Here is a 20,791-nt window from a genome sequence, read left to right on the forward strand (position 1 = left end):
CATCACAATGTTAGATCCAAGATCAAGTCGAGTCTAGTGTGAAGAGCCGATTGACTCCTGAGCTGCAGCTAAAGCTTGCTGCACAAGCTTCTTATTCCTCTTAACGAGGGCCATGATCTTCTTATCAATGGCATCAACCTCTCGTCTCGATACATCCAGTTCAGCCTGCGAGGTACTAATCATAGCCCGAAGCTCCGCGTCAGACATGTTCATTAATTCTTCAAGCCCAGGGCCGATACTTGGACAACGACCTCCCATCATTGACTTGGATGCTGACGAGCGAACTGGCACTGTTTCGCCGCCACTGCTAATAGCCCAGTTATGTGAGCGCACCATTTCAGGCTCAGATGTGGACGTGCCTGTATTGTTTGCATGTAGTGGATTAGAAAGAATGGCGGATGAGCCGTCAGCGGTGATGCTGGATACGAGGCCGTTGCGAGTGGAGTCTTCGTCAACCCAACAAATGTTGAACTTTTCAGGAGTAGCGAAGAGGGCATCGAGTCCGCCTCCACGGTTGGTGATATCAGGTTCAGAGATGAGGAGAGAGGGGTACGAGTCTTGGATGACGTCCAGGACAAATGAGAGGTTCTTCTCCAACGCCAAGTAACGGTCTTCTTCCTCGGCGGAGAGATGGCGTAAGATACAGCCTGTAGGTGTAATGAGGGCACGGTGCTTGAGCTTGTCAGGATCACCAGTATTGATGCGGACAGGTTCGCCGTGAAGGAGCTGTTTTCTGTGCTCTTCAGTCAACTCAAGTGGGTTGTGCAGCATATCGTAGTCATCTGCATTGCATTTCATATCTGTGCGTTGACCAAGGTTTGGTGGGTTGAAAAGCGGATGGGCATTCAAGTCGAAGCCTTCAAGTTGCTGGAGCTGCCCCAGGAGAGTAGGAAGTGGCGCTGTACGTTCAAGAAATAGATCTTTGACTGGAATACCTTTCGCCTCTGCGTCTATTGTCATTTGTTGAAGGGTGTTATTCTCTCGCCATGGCTCGTTCTGTACCGTGGCTTTTTGTTCTTGTTTTTTAGGCTCTTCTTGATTTGCAGCCTTAGTCTTGGATGAGGTTTCGCGTTGACTGCTGGAAGGCTCAGGCTGTGCTTTGGCAGTATCGATTCCAGATGATTCTTTTTGCTCTCCATCTGATGCATTGGTATCAACATCTCCATTCGTCTGTTTCGGTGCCTTCTTTGTCTTGCGCTTCCGGCCAATGATCGGAGCTTGAGTCTCGCCGTTGGTTGGCGTACTGGCTAAAAGCATTTCATCTTTCTTTGCCTCCGCATTTTTGGCCTTTAATTTCCTATCCTTTTTTACTTGGCTTTTTGTAACTGATCTGACTGGCGCGGATCCAATTCTGGATGGCGGCGGCGAATTCGCACGTGAAACTGACGCTGATGTTTGGGCGTCGTACTCAGAGCCTGCTGGTGTTGTTGGTCGGCTGACAGAGGAGAGGCCATGTACACCCGGCCGCTGTTTTGAGCCCCAGACAGATGTACTAGCATAGATCGTAGGGGCTACTGGCTCCGACTTCGGGGTATCAACAACACGTAAAACCCTTGGCTGGCGCGGAGCAGGAGAGTTTGATGTACGAGAGTTGGTTCCCGGGGTGTTTGGCCTCGATTCCGGGCCAGTTGAGGAAGTGGTCGGTGCTGCAACAGAATTCGAAGAGTGAGAAAGAGGCTCACGAATTTTCTCAAAAGTCGAAAGGTCAAGCTTCAATGGCTTTGACTTCCCATGGCTAGACTGCTGTGCTTTCACCATTGGCGCATCACCTGCTAAAGTAGTGGATTTGGCAGCACTGCTGGCTTTTGGTTTAGGGGACCCGAGAGATATTTCAGCAGCTCTATTAGTAGGCTGCTTAAATGTGGCAGCAAAAGAACCCTTGGCTGATTCAGGAGGAGCATTTGATTCTGAAAGTGCTTGGGGATGTACCAACCCTGGAGGTGGGTTTATTGTCAAAGGCGTCTTTGGTAGCGATGGACTTGACGTTCTTGACTCGCGAACGAAAGGCGCTGATGGATGGGCATGCGGTAAACTAAACCCAGGTGGCACAGCAGGAGTGCCAGATCTGCTTGAAGTAAGCGAAGATTCGCCAGGGACAGTTGTCCGCGTCGGGAAACGAATGGTATCGGGAGACTGCTTGTCATAATTTGGCTTGGATGCTGGAGCTAACGGTGGGAAATCCTCGTCCTCTATTCTCAAAGTATTAGCATGTTATCACAAATATATATCTGTCCCCCCCAAATGCATATGATATGAGGCCTGGTGTGGGTAGCTGAGGGAGGTGGCAGTGATAGGAATGGCTACAGGTTATGCCTGGGCTTTTTGCTATATACAAAATGGCTGCAGTCGGCACTACAAGGTCGGGGTTGAGGATACTGGATCACATAACAAGTTGGAGACATCTATATGGGCAAAATAACAGTGAGAAATTTTCTTTCGACATAGGTAGGACTGGGCTTGGGTACAAGCCCAAAAAACAGGGAGGTTTAACATACAAAAAAAAAGGATTTCCTCTCGAAGGAAAAATGTGTTTTTGGGTATAATCCGAAGAAGGGTAGGTTGTTGCGAAAGGAAACCTGAACCCCAGCCATTATTTGGCAGGCAATCTGAAAACGTTTCCCCAATATCGCGAAAGAGCCCTTCGAAATAGCATATTCCTGGATAAATGTAATGTGTATGACGCCTCCCGCCAGCCAAGTTCATCAAATTGTGAACATGCCATGTAAACACCCAGTTGAACGCGATTCAACGAATTTTCCCCATATGCAGTGCTGAAATATAAATGCCAAATAAAAAAACCGAAGAAAAAAAAATTAAACAGCAGCCTCTGTACTCCTAGCGGGTAGGTAAAAAAAACAAATAAACGCATAAAACATAACGCTTGGGTAAACGCAAGGAGAAATGAACAAGCCTCATACAAGGGCCAAAAATTTAGGAAAAGGTAGGATAAAGGGAAAGCAATGTGATTGGACGGTAGGTAAGGTGAAAAGTGAAGTGATCGGGGGAGCCACACAGCTTTGAGACGGGTTTTTACCACCTCCCGAACCCTCCACTATACACCATGTTGGAGTGGTTGTACCCACCTTGACCCTGACTCCCGTACAGTCCCTGCCCAGTGGCAGCATTGGCGCCACCTTGGTGCATTCTCGCCTGCAAAATACTCGGGTCTGCAAGATCTACTACACCGCCTCCGCCGGAGGAAGTGTTAGCATGTCTATGCTTCTTTCCCCTCTTTTTCTGCTTCTGTGGCACTTGGTCTTGATATAAACCAAGTTGCTGGCCATAGAGCGGATTTAAAAGGCCTGAAACGGGAGCCAGAGGAGGGGGTGTGCTATTTTGTTGGAGTAAAGGAAACATGAACTCACGCTTTGTTGCATCATGGGATTGAACACTCCCGCTTGCGGCGCCCCTGGCACGCATAATTTCACGCATCAAGTCAGCATTTCCATCTTGTTTAGTCCCAAGCCCAAGATTATTGTTCATCGTGCTTGTGAAACCATGGCCTTGAGCAAACATGCCACCGCCACTGACAGGAGGAGTACCAGCACTTTTCAACCCCGGCGGGGGACCCTGAATACCACTAACAAAGTATTGGTTGCCAAGATTGTGTTGAGTAGTTGGGATCGAAAGAGGATTGGGGCTCGAGGATTGCATCATCGGCCCTTGTGAGCCGAGGAGTCTGCTGTTGGAGTTCTTGGAATTAACATCGTAGGCAAATGAAAAACGCGACGACTGTCTTGTATGTCCAGGAATATTGTTCAATCCAGCCATCTGGTTTTGGAACGTTCGTGCATTTTGATCAAAAGTGCCAGAAGTAGTATTAGCTTGCAGATCCATGGTATTATGTTGTTGCCCCCCAGCAGACTTAAGCAGCATCAACTGCTGCTGTTGGAGTTGAGAAAGGTTGCGAGCATTAACATTCAGGCTTTGAAATTGATGGCTGTTGGATACAGGAGATCCAACAACAGAGTTGTTTGCTGTGGCTTGTTGAGAAGGGGGCTGGATAGCAGACTGCGGCTCTCTCGAATGCCTCCCTGAAACGCTAACACTACCGTGTGAATCTTCTGGTTCACCACCTAATTGTGAGCTGCCACTTTCAAGGTTTTCCTCCTCAACGGGGGCTTGTAGAAGCTTTCCGTCAAGTGTATGTTTTGCACGTTCTTGTTCGGCCTTTTCACGCATAGCACGACGTTTGACACCCCCATAGGGGTCGATAAGCGAAGGGTGATTCTCAATAAATGCTAGCTCGTCATCAGGTAAGGCTGCAGTTGAGAAATGAAACCGGAATTCTGGAGAATTCACAGCTTTCACCAGTTTATCGAATACCATGGTAGGTGATGGAGATGTAGGTTGTGACACGGTACTGGCCTGCTCGGTAAGCCCAGCCGAGTCTGAAACAGTGCTGGGTTGCTCTGCTGCTCGTTGAAGCTCCTTGCCATAGCCATTTATGGGTCGAGAGGCAATTGCTTCGTTTGTAGGCTTAGGGCTCGGAGATGACCTACTGGCGGCTATACTCTCCCGTCTTGTCCTCTGAACCAAAGAGTCCCTATTTGCCCAACTTGCAGATGATGGAAGGGCAGAGGAATCCGCACTCGATGCACGAACCCCACCATCGTCCTTGACAGCTGGCCACTGCGTGTTCTGTGTGTTGACAGCTCGTGCATGGCTAGTCGCAGGAGATGGCCGTTGATTCTGTGTTTGTGGGTTTCCGGAGGACGATCCGTTTGAGGGGAAACGTTGAGAAGATATAGTATTCATTGATGAAAGATCTTGTCGACTGAAGCTGTCGCTGTCGTTTCCGGTTTCGTGAAGGAAAGTGCAGTTCCGATTATTACATGATTCATTGCGGAGAAACGATGAACAATATTTGGTAGTGCCATATTGTGCCCTATTTATTGTGTTAGCATAGTATATCGATTTATATCTAAGTGTATCTACATACCGTAGGACTCTATCACCATTGGGTGAACCATCAACTGCCGCAATGCACGTAGCTGCATCTATCTTCCTCGCAAAGGTGACGTAGACACCAATACCTTGGTTCGGGTTACCACCTGGTTTTGCCTTACTGACAACTATTTTGTCAATGTCCCCATACTGGCCAAAGTATTGGTCACCACGAAGAGTTTGTAATAATAGGTTTTCATCCCTGATTGTTGGGTTGAGGCCGATAACATAAACGAGATTCTTTTGGACGACCCGAACGCCAGCCAAATTTTTCCGACTTGAGGCTTCGATTTCTCGTTTTTCGGCCTCCTTCCGCTTTGCTGCTGCGGCTTTTCGATGTTTTAGAGCCAGATCAGCTTTGAACCTGTGCAAAGTAATCCCTGTCAGTAAATAGTAATTGATTGGAATAGTATGGTACATACTCATCGACATCTGGGACACGATATTGAATGTTGCTCTCGTCGTAAACGCGTCTGCAGTTTGGGCAACGGCCTTCTTCACTATGGGTTTTGATGTTATTATAGCAAAATTGGCATATCTAACATTGACCGATTAGTCGTTAATACTTGCTAGAGTTTTTGGCGTTTCACTAGGGGCAGTGAGGGGCTATTTCCGTATAAACGCGTACCTGGTACCCACAGGGGCATGGCTTGAAGTTTTTATCGGAGAGATCAAATTCTTCAATACAGAGCGGGCTATGGGGAATGGGAATAAATCGACATTAGTAGATGCAAACAAGTTGCCACTCTCTTGGGAGAGGTACTCACCAAAGCTCATCATCGTCATCGATGACTGAGTCATTTAAGGCTCTTGAAGACATGTTGTAATAACCACTCGCACCGGTTCAGAGACTGCTGGATAATATGGGCTAAAAAAAATTGACGTTGTGATAGAAAAGGACCATGAACAACCACGGTATTAAAATAGACAAGTTAAACCTGCTGTGTCCCCCGAAGATGAATGCAAAGAAATGAAAAACCTGCCGTGGGAACGGAGAGACACCAAGGAGAGTGCAAAATAGGTGGCGGAGGAGGAAGATGCCAAAGTCGAGATGGGATGCGATGCGAAAAATGAGGAGTGAAGAATAAGTGAGAGCTTTCTGCAAAAGGCTTGGCATTTCTTCTTTTGGCGCCTGCTTAGTCATATCATCACGTGTAATATCATGTGATTTGATTAGATCACGTGTAGAGTGATTAATCACATGATGCAACCAATCATCGTCTTGCATTTACGACAAGAGACCTCAGAACGGGCAACTTCAACTTATCCCAAGAACGACTCGCCTGTGATAAATTCATCGAGCCGCAGCTCAATTGCTCTTCCCATAACCATGGCATCCAGGCGATCTGTCATGCGGCTGAGGGGCTACCACCCTTTGGCCCCTGTTCAGACCGGGAGAACTTCCAATTCTCTGCGACTGTTTTCGGCGTCTGCGCAATTCCAAGATGCGAAGTTTGTATCGAGGGAGGGAGTTCCAAACCCTCGCGAGGAACCACGCCCTGGTAAGCCTGGCCCTATTAACTGACTTATCTTGTGTCCAAATAATCAATAAACGACTAACAGTACTGATAGCTATCGGTCAATTGAATCGCCCAATCGTTAACCCGACAGACAAATATAAAGACACGTCGGCAAAGTTACATACCTACGGCCAATATCTCATCTCCTGTCTCCCAAGATATATCCAACAATTCTCAGTGTGGAAAGATGAATTGACCATTTATGTACCGCCCGCTGGAGTTGTCCCCGTCATGACGTTTCTCCGCGATCATACCGCAGCCGAATACACCCAAGTCTCGGATATCACTGCAGTCGACTTTCCCACTCGAGAGTACCGTTTTGAGGTGGTTTACAACCTCCTCAGCGTGCGCCATAACTCCAGAATAAGGGTCAAGACCTATGCAGATGAGGCCACCCCAGTTCCTAGCATCACGTCCCTGTACGACGGAGCTCTCTGGTTTGAGCGAGAAGTGTATGATATGTTTGGCGTCTTCTTTGTTGGCCATCCCGACCTCCGAAGAATTATGACTGATTACGGTTTCGACGGCCACCCATTAAGGAAAGATTTCCCTCTTTCTGGATACACCGAGATCCGATATGACGAGGAGAAGAAGCGTATCGTGGTTGAGCCATTGGAGTTGACGCAGGCATTCCGAAACTTCGAGGGCGGATCATCTGCTTGGGAAGGAGTTGGGCAGGGCCTTGACAGGAAACCAGACAATGTTAGTAAAATCACCCATCTTATCCCTTCGATTCAAGTAATGCACCACTGACCCTATCTATATATAGTTCAAACTTCCTACCCCGAAGCCAGAGGAGAAGCCAGAAGAGCAAAAGAAATAAACCAATTGTACATCATCTTCAATACATTTCTGTTTCAATTATCCCACTTGTCAGTTTATTTTTAGACGTAGATACCGGTACGCTCAGAAGTTTGGTATTTTTCAACCAGCCTCTACTGGAATTTTTTCTATTGCAAAAGAAAGTGCAAATGATGGAATAGACGATATGAGACTTGCTCTCTAATATCTGTATGAAAAGTTTTATTTAACTAATACAAATCAGACAACTTGCGCATCCCTGATACTGTGTCGTGGAAACTCATTGGTGTTTTTGGCGCTCGAACTGGTATGGCATGGACATGCTAAACGAACATCACCAGTACCATCAAGTCAGATCATATGGTAGAATACCCGCACCTATTTCATTCAATATGATATCCATGGCTTGTCATCAATATATCAATGCTCAAAGTACTGTCTGTGGCAGTTCAAGGAGGATTTCTTCCCCTAGTCATCCATATATAGTAGTTGACTGCTCCATTGTGACTCTTAAATGATAGCTGGTTATATCGAAGCCTTTTGAGCCGAGCACGGAGGGGAGGTACTATAGGACATGTAGATGGAAAGCTAGAGACGACGCCTACAACCTCAGTCAATAGGTATTGGTTCTCTAGCTGATTGTTATCTGTGGAAGACATCGACTCAGAGCGTATACATCTTTATACTCCACAATTCTTGACTTAAATCCGTACACCCATAACTACCCTTTTGAGAACCCCAGGCCAGAAGTGGATTCCAATCCATGGGTTTGGATGATGGGCTTAGTCTCTTACCCTTGAAAGCTAACATCCATTGGTTGGCCGATGAATTGACTGCACATAAACGTAGGATATATATATCAACAATTATAACAAAAATGGAGGGTGATCTTGCTCCGTCGATCCAGTTGGCAGGGTGGTGTCGGCCTCTGTGTGGACAACAACAGCAATATCACGCCACGAGGTAATAATATTGGTCACCAAGCCACTTGGAAGACAGTGAGAACCTGGCCTTGTCCAAATAATATTCATGGCTGCATTACCAACCATGTTGCATAGTTAGTAGAAATAGAGTGATTACTAATGATCCGTTTTAAGTACGTTAACTTCGTGTCCACAACCTTATTCAATCTGATATCTCATCGATTTCAAGGCAGAAGAATATCTTGCTCCTTCAAAATCACGGAGGAAACCTCTTCGATAAAAAAAAAAATCTTCTAGATACTAGCTACCAGGCATAATATGGTCTAATTAAGTCGGATATTCCCCCTATCTCCCGGGTATTTGTTAAAATCATAGATCCGCTGTCGAGTGCTCCCGTCAATGCTGCCAGGAGCCACTAGCTCACGAACCCCACGAAACACGGAACCAAATGATGGCTCTATGCATTCGGATTGAAGGGTAAAAAAGAGAATATCGACATTAGTGAGATCTGGATTTTGGATACCCTCCTTCCACGGGAAATTGTGCGCTGGTTTTAATGAAGACCATGTCCTATACGGAGTACTCCGTACATATTCTGCTCTCCAGTTAGGCTGTTTTGGTTCAAGGCATACTTATTGCATATACCACCATCCCCTCTATACGAAGTGTAAAGGGATCTATGCAAAATTTCCCTGGAATGACCAGCCTGATGGTATTACTTTATACATTGTAAGCTTGGACGTTTTGAAAAGCGGAAAAGGGTGAAAATGTAACTGGATAAGACTAGGCTCTTATGGTAAGATGGTCATTTTCTTTTTTCCCTCAAAAATGCTGCGTGTGAGCACTCATCAAACATGAATATTAACAAGTTAAAACCCTTGTCTATAGCAGGCTTACCCCTGAGACTTTGTCCTTGCAGACCATGATTCGTTCGAAGAGCCGAAGAAACGCCACCTTCCTTGTCCTCTAAAAAGGTAGAGGGTTTTACGGCGATAAACTGGCCATATCTAGAGCAGGTCTAGGCTAAAATAAGGCGTCCTTGGAGCAAATATTCAGCATATAAAAGAAGCCTAACGACATTAGCCATGGGCTGCAGCCCCTAAATCAAGAGTGCAACATGATAAAATTTCAACCTGCAGTGAGCATGCTTTTACTTGCACCTGCAGAAGGGAATAAAAGTCTATATTGCGGCAAAGGTAAGCACTATTTTTATCTATTACCGCTCCATTGCTTCCAACGTTTACTCCTTTCGGAAATTGCCCAGCGTGCTAACGGCCTTTAAACGCTTGAATATCAGTTCAAGCTAAAACCTGCGGCCTTGGCTATTTCCCCGAAGTGGCGCTGCCAGGCCGGAACGTTAGAACTTTCCGCATACCCCTTTACCGCCACGGCATACTCCGTACATGCAGGAGAGATGACTGATCTAGCCCTGAGCTGGTGATATCATACTATCATTTTGGATTCCCACAAAAGAACTCGTCAGCCATTGCTTCCCTCTATCATGCATGTTCTGTCATTGTATAGTCGGGAATGTAAACGGTGGAGCTGCTCGCGATATCAACACCTTTTTGTATTATACCTCCATGAATTACTTGACTCGGAAAAGTTGTTGGCTATGATTTGCTAGCCTTCCTGAAGCAATATGACGCTGAGTATCCCGCTTTCTATGATCAATGTCATAAATCTCCAGTAACTATTCGTGAAAACTGTGTCGGTGGCTTGGTCATTGTGTCGATTGACGACTTCATTTTTATCGGAACACTGATGAGGAAATTGCTCAAGTCGGTATCATTTGCTCTTCAAGACGAGCTATACATCAGTCAACAGTGTATATAACATACACTTAAATCTAGGCTAACTTTGACCATTAGACTGTTTTTCTTGATGTCCCTAGGATCGCACCCTTGTCTACCGGCATACTTCCGTTCATATGTGACCAATAGTGCGGGCGACTACCTTGGGAGCACTTCTATTGTTATCCATTGAAACGCTTGGTATCAGCAGTGCCTACATAGTAAGGTGTCTGACCCGGACGGGGCCGAAGCTTGGCTACTTGATGAATAATAAGGAGCACTATACCAAGACGCAAAATCAGATTAACAGGCCTCATGTTCGTGGGCTAGATTGGCACGTTGATACCTAGATTATCTTACCTCATATCTTCCCGCCTTGGATCTCGAAACATCTAGAATTTCTACGGATATAAATAGCTACGTTTCAAAAGATTCAGAACCACAACCAAGACCATTAGCGCTTACGGGCGACACGCAATGCCAGCCTCTCTCTTCCCCAATTATCGGGATATCCACGATGGGGTCAATGCTGACTGGCAAATAAATAAAAGTATAGTATACGGGGCTAGCTGAGGTAGATTCCAGTCTTGCAGGCCGCATTATTTTCGGCTATGCGTGAAGATTACCCTAGCATGTAACATCTACCCGGGACTTATACCCTTTGCAGAGCTCTCCACACCTCATCTACACTAAGGTGACAGGAGAGGGTTTGTAGGGCGAAAGCCAGTGCTTTTCAGCTATTGCCCAATTTGGTACCAATACAAAATTGCTTTATATTATAGCATACGCGGCTGCATAAAGATCCCTATACTTGTTGATCATAAGGAGATTCCACAGTCCAAACTACAGTACGAGACCGCAGTATCGTGTCAGATTTGCACAATAATCACCAGTTTAGGATATATATATTCATCAATCTCCACGCTCGCAGTCCATCCATACCCTTGATACCCTAACACAGGGAGCTTTTTACCTATTGGGCCTCTTCCTCAGATGACTACCATGGAGCCTATACGCCGAATCAATAAGTGGACTCAAGACGAGGACTCCGTCTTGCTTCAAAAACTTCAAGAACAACAGTCTAGTATGTGTGGGATTCTTACAATCTGTCTGCCTCCTACTATGCATGCCCTAACACTTCATCAGAAAACCCCCCGGATAAGGTGATAGATTGGCAGAAGATTGCAGCAGCACTTCCTGGCAGGACAAACAAAGACTGTCGAAAGAGATGGTTTAATGTGCTCAACGGGGACCTGAGGAAGGGTGCTTGGACTGCAGATGAAGACAAACTTCTGGGTCTGGCTGTGGAGACAGAAGGCAAAGTGTAATGAATAATCCTTGTTGTCCTTGCTTGGATATTCTGGTGATCCTCTAGGCATATACGAGATCCAATGCTTATATTTACCATTGTTTAGATGGATGCGGGTATCACAGCATGTCCCTCGCCGTACAGCAGACCGTACGTTGTTCCGCATACTCTCATTGTTAAATGATATTTCAAGACTAACTGATAGGTTCTGTGCAAATTTAGAATGTGCTAAACGGTGGCAGCACTTCCTTGACCCTACCTTGGATAGGTCGGAGTGGACTGAATCAGAGGTATGTTATGGGGCACCTAGAATTCACAACTGCGCTTAATAAGTTAACAAGGCTATATTAATAGTGCCAGATTTTATGGGACGCAGTAAGGCAACGGGGTCGTCGTTGGCTACAGATTCGAAACGACCTATTTCCCATGCGTTCTCCTAACTCCCTAAAGAACCAGTCAGTACCGCAACCTATTCCCAAATATCAATTTTCAATGACTTTTTGTTAAATCATGCCCTTTACTATAGGTATGCCTTCATTTCACGCCATTGCTGTAAGAGTCAGGGGCACTGCCACGAACAGAGTGATAGCACAGTTAGCTCCAGCCCTGCGTCTCACAGCGAAGACCCAAGTATCAACCTGATGACCGAAGACCCTCAACAGCTATTCTCTTCAATGGAGCATACCACTCCACCGCCTACTTCCCACGATGACATGTTCATACTAGACTATACCCTGCCAAATTTTGGCTTCGATGCTAATGATCAAACTGGGCTTTCAACTCTAGACCTTCCAGATACTCCCAATAATGGCCGTTGCCTTCAGCAGCAATACAGTGTTGACAATGACAGCTTCCTTGTTTCATCCTGCCCCTCTAGCAATGGGTATTTCAACTCAGCGTTGGAAGCGAGTGCGATAGGTTCGGCAAGCATGGAAGGCCAGTTCACTACCGACTGCCAAAATAGTGCCCTCTCGCTTGAGAGCTGGTCTGGGTTAACATCGTCCCACTGCTCCGTCATGACGGTGAGACTGAAAAACCCAGCCCCAGAGGCGGTCAATGATTTTATTCAGATTTTGATGGCACACCACCAACAAGTGACGATAGATATTGAAAGCTGAGATAAGGAATAATATCCTGGTGGCCTTAGAATATTACAGTGAATCATGACCGTCCGCTCTAATGATTTAAATGCTATATATCAGTATTTTCACCTTCTGAAGGCCATTGGCTTCCCTTGCCTAGACTTAGTACTCGTTTATATAACGGGGAAAAGGAGAGAGTCTCACTGTGAAAGCCGCGTAATAGTAATCTATCCATGTTCGAGAGATATAATATTCTTGGTATATCCCATTTTACCTACAGCAACTAAAAAAAAAAAAAAAGAGAGATTAAGAGATGGAATCAAAAGGAGTTAAGTTGATAGTAAAGTTGAATATAATGGCTACTTACCAAGAACTCGGTTTTTTAATATAAAATGAGCCTCACTCGCACCCTTCGTGTATGACCTTTTGATCCTTGCTCATGCTGCAACTTGCATGGTTATTCAAAATAAAGTCGCTATAGTCATTCCAGTATGAAAAAAGGCCTAGGCCCTCCTAAAGTCGTTTTTGACTAGTTTGGGATTTGCCGTACCTCGGACTGCTGCCTGAGACAGAAAATTTAGTTGAAATAGTCGCCTCTTTTCATCCAGGCTTTCAGTGTCGAGAAGAAACGAACAGCTGGAGCTGGATCTGCCATCTACTGCTATATACATATATGGGTGCATCTTCAGACAGTGGATAGAAAAGACGCCCTCAACAGGGCTGTAGATATCTGCCATGTTCGAGACCCTTGCAATAACGGCAGTTCATTGGGCATTTAGCGCCTTGCTCATCGGTCAGTGAAGCTCTCTTATCTACGGGAGTTCAGTTCTTTTTCGTATTGCAAGCCATCTTTATTAACCATATTTCAGTCGACCGGTTGATCGAACCCCAAACTACTGTCCATTTTCTGGAATTCTGCGTCTCTGGAAACTTGCCAAATGGAGAGGTCACCAAGCTCCCTCTTCTAGGTGAAGATGAGTTCCTGCAGTGGAATAGGCCGTATAATGAATGGGCTCCTGACCCATATAACCTCAGTGAAGACCTCATGTCGCAAATCTCGCTGAGAATTGGCTCGACAGAGGACTTCAGTCGTCTGGAGGTTGTGGCATACAATGTTCATTCATGGAAATCAACATTTTGGGAAGACATGGTTCCCATATCCCCTACTCAGTGGCAGACAAAAGGGCTGAATAAACCTGAGAATTTTGATCTGGCTTGCGAGTATCTTTCTGCTGCGATAGCGGTATTTGAATACCTGAACGTTGAGAAAATACAGAAAAATTTGAAGGAGACGTATAACCTCCTATATGACGATTTCTCATACTTTGACAAAGCGATCAATTCCCAGCGTTCCTCTGCTGGCATTACAGAGACCATCAGCATGGCAGCCCTTTGGGAAGAATATATCCGCACACACTATCAAACCATAACCACCCGGGCTCACTCGTGGGTTATTTCTCATATCGAGGAGCTCAGGGGTCCCGTATTACGCGATCTAGCCATGCATAAACCGCCATCTGAAGAAACATACAGCCCGGAACAATGGACACTAACCAACAAGCTACATCTCTTAGCTGAGCTTACTGTCACGTCTGACTTTACCATTTTGATACCCATGGATGGATATAAGGGCTACTCGGCGCCGGATTTAGTCGAAGACATACGGAGCCCGTCCTTTGATATACGCCGCAAGGCGGCAGCGGCTACAGTCAAATCGTTGACAAACTTCAATATTGTGCGGGAGATAGCTCTCAGTCTCAACTCAACTCGACTAGGGACGGCAAACCCCGAATCCATACTTCAGACGTTGAACTGTCAGATAGCTGCGCAGACTCTCAAGTTCGACATATGATCCGAGGGAATCCAGAGCCACTGCCTCCGCCAGCATGGATTATGAGAATACAAAAATTGATGGATTCTGCCGAGAGCACAGAGGAAGATCCGGAGCCTTATAAGCCACCAAAGTTCACGATGTATAAGCTTGTCTATGGCAAGACTGACGAGGAATGGAACGCCTTTATGCAGAAACTGGAAGCTGATATGAATAACTGGGGTGACGGCATCGATGGAGCGAACCAAATAAAGGGACTATTGAAGCTAGAATGGTTCGATGGCGAGGAGCTTGGGATACCAGAAGATGATGTAGATGCTGCGGCGAAGTGAGTTTATGACACCTCTTGCAGCCCATGCGATTTGACCGTGATATTTCGAGAAGATAAATGGCTCCTAACGTGATTGACAGACACTTTGAAAAAATGCGAGAAGCGGAAGACTTCAGCCAGCGCAATCTACTAGATTATGACTTGCTGGTCATAGACAGCGCCTCTTTCTCCTCATACATGACAGATAAATTCTCGATGCCATCGACGGACAATTCGGGCCTACACCCTTCAGACTTCCAACCGTTTGTACTACAAGTCTCCTCCGATTATGATCCTGAAGATCCTGATCTGCGCAAGGATGAGCTACCGGGCTGGAAAGGCAGAATGCGGGTATTAGGCAGTCTTGTATGGAGCGATATCTATGCCTCTGCCTCTGAGCAGTCGTCTACACACATGTGGAGATGGGCAATGGATCATCCGAACCAGGTGTATACGGGCCGCACTGTGCCGATGCAAGTCAAGGCTTGGGAAGAGTATAATTCTCTATATGCGAAGCTGTGGCGTGGCTCAAGGGAGTTTGCGAAAGACCTGTGGGAGAGATGGGGGCTGAATTCAGCTGATGAGCTGTGAGTTGCGTGTTTGTGCCCACGTTGCTATAGTATGGGTGGGTTTATAGATGGATATAAATAGATGGTGGAGATGACAGCTGCTTGGCTATGTATGTAAGCGGGACGAATGGAGATGACTGGTGATTAGTCTGAGTGTGTGTATGTAGAGAGTCGATGAACTCCCTGTTTATAGAAGAGATAATATCTAGAACCCACTTGTCCAGCTACAATTAATATCGTGAAGAGGATCATAGCTTACTATGCAGTTATTCACCTTGGCTAAGCTTATTATACGGATAAAGGAGGTATATATATTATGCTTATATATGGAATAAAAAAGGGATATGGATGAGCTCGCGATGCGGGATGATTATGAAGTAACCAGCGGGTCCTCTCTGCCGGCGTAAATCTAGAGTTGTTATGTATCATTAATATACCTATGTACGGAGTATGTTGAAGCCCATATTCTTCTCATGGGCAGCCAGCGCCCAGGATGGCTCAGTTTTTGCTTGTTGAAGATAAGTCATTACATCGTCATAAAATGGCCGTAAATATTTCGTCCAGTTGGGAATCTCGGATTTCTCCGGTTGTGTGGCAGGGCCGACGAGCTCAAGGGGTATCACATCCGGAGCAATTTCGTCAGGAGCTGGCACTGTGGACGTTCTGGTCAAGATACTTTCTTTCTTTTTTTTTTTTTTTTGGGGTAACTAGCAAGCCTCTTTCGTAACTAGGCATGGATGGAGCCCTCCCCCGAGGGCCGCACACATCCAACTAGTGTTTGTGGTAGAACCTCCTTCTCGACCATCCGTCTTCCTGGGTGATGACCTCGCACTCGAGAGTATAGCCCCTTAGCCAGGGGAGCAGTCGCGCCCAGACCAGCCAGTACACACCGCCAGCAGCGATGATTGCGATTCCGACTATGCAGTGGAGGTAGTACGGGAGACTCTTGTACACGTTCTGGCCTTCGGTGGGAGGTACGAACGGGGCAACGGTGAGGTAAATGTTACTCAGGAGAAAGAATACTGCAACTGGCAGAGTGGCGCTAAATGGAGGAGCCCACTGGAAACTGTCGCGGTGAAGGTAGAGATGGATAAGGCCGCCGGCGACGAAGACATTGACGACCGCAAGAGGATATGATATTACACTTCGAAATATTAGTATTAAAAGGAGAAAAATAGTAAAAAGGAAGAAAGGAGCGCACTGACTTGAGGATGAAGTTGTATGCGTCGCCAGGGGGTGGTGCGAGCATGATGACGACAGAGACAAGCCAGTGTGCGAAGAGACCAGCCAAGGGAGCGTTCCTGGGCCTGTTGCTGGCCCAGAACCTGGAGAAAGGTAGGATACCTTCACGACCTAGTTCCTGCACCACTATAGAGGAGTTAGTATAAGATGGAATACGAGGGGATACACCTAGCAACGGGATATACGTACGGCGGCCTTGGGAGAATATGACACTGAGGGTGTTTCCAAAGGCGGATAGGGCCACGAGAACAGACAGAACCCTTTCTGCACGCTCGCCGAACATGTTACGGAAGAAAGATGCAGCAAGGATTCGGCCAGAGGAAACGATCTCATCCTTGGGGACGGCGGCAAAGTAGGCGATCTATAACCGTTAGACCTAAGTATAGCAATATGGGAGAAGGAAGCCTACGTTCGCCAGCATGTACAGAGCAGCCACGGTGCCGAGGGCAAGGGGGCCAGCGATCTTGAGGGTCCTGACGGGGTTCTTGGTCTCACTGAGGGCGTAGTTGGCGTTGCTGTAGCCGATATAGCTCCAGATGGTGCTGTAGAGGGCCGTGACGACCCCGTACGTGCTCCCGGTGGTGCCTTCGAAGCCGTTGCGAAAGTTGTCCGGCTTCTCCACCCTGATGGCGCCTCCGAGGGCGGCAAAGCCAGAGAAGACGATGAGGAGGATGGTGAGCAGCTTGACGACGCCGAGGAAGTTCTGCAGCCGCAGCCCCCATTTCAGCGCAAGGCCGTGGATGAGGAAGGCCGCGGTGATGCAGGCGAGGCCGATCCCACGCTGATTCCACCGGTTGACCTCTATCTGCGCTGCGTGGAGGATGTATTCTCCAAACACGACCGAATTCGAACCCGCCCATCCTGTGGATGTCAGTGACCGGGTATGTTACATGTATAATACGGTCGAATACATACCCAGGAGCACGACGTAGCCGGCATAGAGGCCCGTGACGAGAAACCGGGGCTTGCGGTAGACGAACTCGAGATAGTTCTTCTCTCCGCCGTTGCGCGGCAAGGCCGTGCCAAACTCGAGGTAGACGGCCATGCCAGCACCGGCTATGAGCATGCCCGCGACCCAGATGACGAGAGAGAGGCCGACACTGCCTGAGAGAGCAAAGATGGCGCTGGGCGTAGCGAAGATGCCGGTCCCGATCATGCGATTGAAGATGAGAAAGACGGCGGACACCAGTCCGATCTGGCGACGAGACTCGCTCGTGCGGTATTCATCTCCATCGTTCTCTACTCCCGTTAGCTATAGCCATCCAAACCACTTTGAAAAAGAAAGGGCTTTACCTTCGCCTTCGTAGCTGTTCAGCTTCGCCGTCGACGAGGCAGGCCCTGCTCCAGCCATCTGTAGTTATGGATATATACCGTATGCTCAGGATACGTTCTCATGGACGGCGAAGACGAACGACATCTTCGACCTCGACGTCCGGGATATAATATATTCATCTTCTCCATCTTCGCTATCTCAGGCGAAAAAGACGCCATCCCGACGTCTTCTCTATGGTCTCTGGCCGGTGGAGGTTTTCTTCTTCCCGGTGGAGCTTCTTGTATCCATCGATTCCACACAACATGAAAAAAAAAAACGGACGAAAGCCAGGAGAGAGGAAAATGTCGTGATTGCAAGGTTGATTCTCTAGCAGCAACTCTATCATGTCTATATGATGGATGTTTTATATGTCGAGCCAGGCCCGTTGGCAGGCCGTCGACGGAGAGACGAGAGATGAAGGAGGAAACAAGGAAGACCCTGCAAGCTGCTGCCCCTTGTTTGCGGAGCTGCTGCAGCATGTCAAAACTCCTCCGATGAAGATCGATCGAGAGAAGAAAAGAAAGGAAAAAGAATAAAAAAGAAGCATCCAAAGGATTTCTTTTTTATTTCTCTCGTTTTCTTTGTTTATGGCCGCGGGTTGAAAGAGTGATCTGCCCAGCCAGCCACTCGGGAGAAGCAGCCTCTCTCACTGCTACCGTCGAGGCCGTGCCATGCCGGACGACAGCTGGATGATGCATACCGGATGATACCCTCGACCATGCTCGACCATGCTTGACCTTGCTCGACCGTGACTGTGGCCGGAATGGGCATATGCACAGAGAGGCCAGAGAGCATCGCGGACGCGGCCGTGGTTGCTTACAGCGACGGATCGATCCTATCGGCTTTGCGGGAGGCATCTACTACTGTCCTATACCAACACAGGGGGAGTACATACGGCGTACGTTGCTTCCACTGGTCGAGGCATATCCGTCCAGAGAGCTGCAGGGGGGGAGGACGGCCGCTCCTTGGTCTCGTCCCAGCTTGACCTGTCCCAGCTTGATCTTGGTCTGGGGGCGATCTCCAGGCCATGGAAACAAGCAAGTCATTTAAAAGAACGAGGACGGCGCCTCCCTCTCCCTTTTCTTTTTCTCCTTTTTTTTTTTTTTTTTTTTAATTTCCTATCCAGGGGATTGATGCTGATGCGTTGCTCTCTTGGACGAACGTCTGGAAGATGCTGTCGCTGTTATTTACGTTCGTTGTGGCTGGCTTGCTCGGTCTAGAAGCCCTGAGATACCATTCACACTCTATAGATATCCGGGTCTCTCTCTTGCTCGCTGCTCTCTTCTACCTGGCGGTCAAGATATACCATGTTCTGATCTACCCTTTTGCCGTCTCTCCTCTGCGCCATCTGCCAACTCCAAAGGTGCGTCATCTTTTTTATAGACGGCTTGCCTCTACAGGACACGACTGCTAAAAAGTCTAAACAGGGGAACTTAATCCTCGGTCAGACGATTAAACAGTTCACCGGTGGCAGTCCTCATGCCGCGCCCGTCAACTGGATGAGACAGTTCCCGGATGCAGACCTCATCCGTCCCCTCATGCTGGGGAACTCCGAGATCGTCCTGGTCAACAGTCCCAGGGCGCTGCGGGAGGTCTCACAGACACACTGCTACTCCTTCGTCAAGCCTGGCTTCCTCTTCCGCACCGCGGGCGAGTTCATCGGTGAGACCGGTGTCTTCTTCGCGGAGGGAGAGGCCCATAAGCACCAGCGCAGGATTCTTGCCGGTATCTACCCCATACCATGTACATACATATATATATACTAATAATGATAGGCCCCTTTCTGGTTGGAAACCTCAAGAAGCTGCTGCCCGTCATCGTATCAAAGGGTGAGCAGTTGGCCAGCTTGATAGGGACACACGCGTCTGAGCATGGAACGGTGGTAGACGGTAAGGCCAAAGTGCATAATCTACTCCCGCCATATTCTAACTTTTTTCAAACAAGTATCATCCTTCCTGGCAAAGGCGACCCTCGACGTGATAGGGAAGACGGTTCTGGGCTACGAACTCGACAGTCTCACCCAGACTTCAGAGTTTGACCAGCGGTACATCGATGTCATGCACCTCTCCTCCACGGACCAGATCATGCTAGCTCTCAATAACTGGTTTCCGGCCCGGAAATGGATACCCATACAGGCCAACCGCCGCTTTCTCGACGGAAACCGAATCATCAAGCAGATGCTAGAAGAACACATCAAGCAGCGTGTCCTCGCTCTCAGTGTCGAAACTTACACCGAAAAAGTGCTGGAAGGCGATGATCTGCTCACAATGACAATACGCGGATACCTCGATAGGGGTGAGCCGTTTTGCGAAGACCAGTTGGTTTCACAGGTCAGTCCCACTCGATACAGAACATGTAACCGTGTTAATAAAGTAAAATTTTTAGCTACGCACATTTATGGTTGCAGGTCTGTACATTTGTGCCGTATGATGAGAATGTTAACAACCCACTAACGAACCATATGCAGGGCACGAATCCAGCTCCAATGCAGTAGTGTGGTGTCTCCATCTACTCTCCACCCACCCGATTATACAGGTCCGGCTTCGCTCAGCCATAAACGCAGCAATCCGTGAGCAAACCTACACTTACGAAACAGTGCAATCAATAGATTATCTGGATTTCGTCGTAAAGGAGGTTCTCCGGCTCTTCCCCCCTTGTAAATTTCTCCCCTACTTCATCTCCTCCCGGCATTTGGCTAACGCACCCCGACAGTCGTTTCCGTGCTGCGCACTGCTTCAGAGGATATCAGTATATGCGGCAACATCGTACCCGCGGGGACTCTATTGATGATATATCCTGCTGTCTCCCAGCTCAACCCATCCATATGGGGTACTACGGTCAACGACTTCGATCCGGATAGATGGTACAATTTGCCCGAAGCCGCGCAGGACCCGTACGTATTTCAGACCTTCCACAGCGGACCGCGTGTCTGCATCGGGCGGGCCTTTGCACTACTTGAGATCAAGGTCTTTCTCATACAGCTTTTGCGGAAGTGGGCGTTTCACCCAGTTGAAAGAGTTATCAACATACCAAAGACGGGCTTTGCATTGAAACCCACCGACGGATTAAAGCTTAGAGTTACTCCGGCTCCATTGTCATAGTCTTCTTAGGTCTAGTCTATGATAGGACTATATATTTACACCTAGGGTTTC

At 47.5% G+C, this 20,791-nt stretch overlaps 7 protein-coding genes across 7 annotated transcripts; 4 read left to right on the forward strand and 3 right to left on the reverse strand.

Annotated features, from left to right (window-relative positions):
- Positions 1–33: 33 nt before the first annotated feature.
- On the reverse strand, positions 34–5,767 carry MCYG_00552 (general negative regulator of transcription subunit 4; the record flags this gene model as incomplete). Its single annotated transcript, XM_002850402.1, has 6 exons — positions 34–2,189; positions 3,084–4,888; positions 4,943–5,311; positions 5,370–5,485; positions 5,576–5,642; positions 5,715–5,767. The coding sequence occupies 6 exons, from the start codon at positions 5,765–5,767 to the stop codon at positions 34–36; spliced, it is 4,566 nt and encodes a 1,521-aa protein (XP_002850448.1).
- Positions 5,768–6,277: 510 nt separating this feature from the next.
- Positions 6,278–7,290, forward strand: MCYG_00553 (NADH-ubiquinone oxidoreductase kDa subunit; the record flags this gene model as incomplete). The annotated part of the gene is made up of 3 exons (XM_002850403.1): positions 6,278–6,449; positions 6,520–7,169; positions 7,237–7,290. The coding sequence occupies 3 exons, from the start codon at positions 6,278–6,280 to the stop codon at positions 7,288–7,290; spliced, it is 876 nt and encodes a 291-aa protein (XP_002850449.1).
- Positions 7,291–9,814: 2,524 nt separating this feature from the next.
- Positions 9,815–10,584, reverse strand: MCYG_00554 (uncharacterized protein; the record flags this gene model as incomplete). Its single annotated transcript, XM_002850404.1, has 3 exons — positions 9,815–9,952; positions 10,345–10,401; positions 10,450–10,584. 3 exons carry the CDS (start codon positions 10,582–10,584, stop codon positions 9,815–9,817), a joined length of 330 nt encoding a protein of 109 aa, XP_002850450.1.
- Positions 10,585–11,399: 815 nt separating this feature from the next.
- On the forward strand, positions 11,400–12,411 carry MCYG_00555 (conserved hypothetical protein; the record flags this gene model as incomplete). Its single annotated transcript, XM_002850405.1, has 4 exons — positions 11,400–11,443; positions 11,499–11,583; positions 11,648–11,748; positions 11,820–12,411. 4 exons carry the CDS (start codon positions 11,400–11,402, stop codon positions 12,409–12,411), a joined length of 822 nt encoding a protein of 273 aa, XP_002850451.1.
- A 699-nt stretch (positions 12,412–13,110) lies between these two features.
- On the forward strand, positions 13,111–15,107 carry MCYG_00556 (conserved hypothetical protein; the record flags this gene model as incomplete). The annotated part of the gene is made up of 4 exons (XM_002850406.1): positions 13,111–13,168; positions 13,245–14,091; positions 14,151–14,534; positions 14,618–15,107. The coding sequence occupies 4 exons, from the start codon at positions 13,111–13,113 to the stop codon at positions 15,105–15,107; spliced, it is 1,779 nt and encodes a 592-aa protein (XP_002850452.1).
- Positions 15,108–15,856: 749 nt separating this feature from the next.
- On the reverse strand, positions 15,857–17,744 carry MCYG_00557 (high-affinity methionine permease; the record flags this gene model as incomplete). The annotated part of the gene is made up of 7 exons (XM_002850407.1): positions 15,857–16,229; positions 16,291–16,453; positions 16,517–16,688; positions 16,737–17,188; positions 17,243–17,566; positions 17,621–17,678; positions 17,715–17,744. The coding sequence occupies 7 exons, from the start codon at positions 17,742–17,744 to the stop codon at positions 15,857–15,859; spliced, it is 1,572 nt and encodes a 523-aa protein (XP_002850453.1).
- A 658-nt stretch (positions 17,745–18,402) lies between these two features.
- On the forward strand, positions 18,403–20,740 carry MCYG_00558 (cytochrome P450 3A9; the record flags this gene model as incomplete). Its single annotated transcript, XM_002850408.1, has 6 exons — positions 18,403–18,537; positions 18,766–19,002; positions 19,040–19,364; positions 19,584–19,969; positions 20,175–20,295; positions 20,352–20,740. 6 exons carry the CDS (start codon positions 18,403–18,405, stop codon positions 20,738–20,740), a joined length of 1,593 nt encoding a protein of 530 aa, XP_002850454.1.
- Between the last annotated feature and the right edge of the window lie 51 nt (positions 20,741–20,791).

The sequence above is a fragment of the Microsporum canis genome, genomic scaffold (genome assembly GCF_000151145.1).
Source record: "Microsporum canis CBS 113480 supercont1.1 genomic scaffold, whole genome shotgun sequence".
NCBI lineage: Eukaryota > Fungi > Ascomycota > Eurotiomycetes > Onygenales > Arthrodermataceae > Microsporum > Microsporum canis.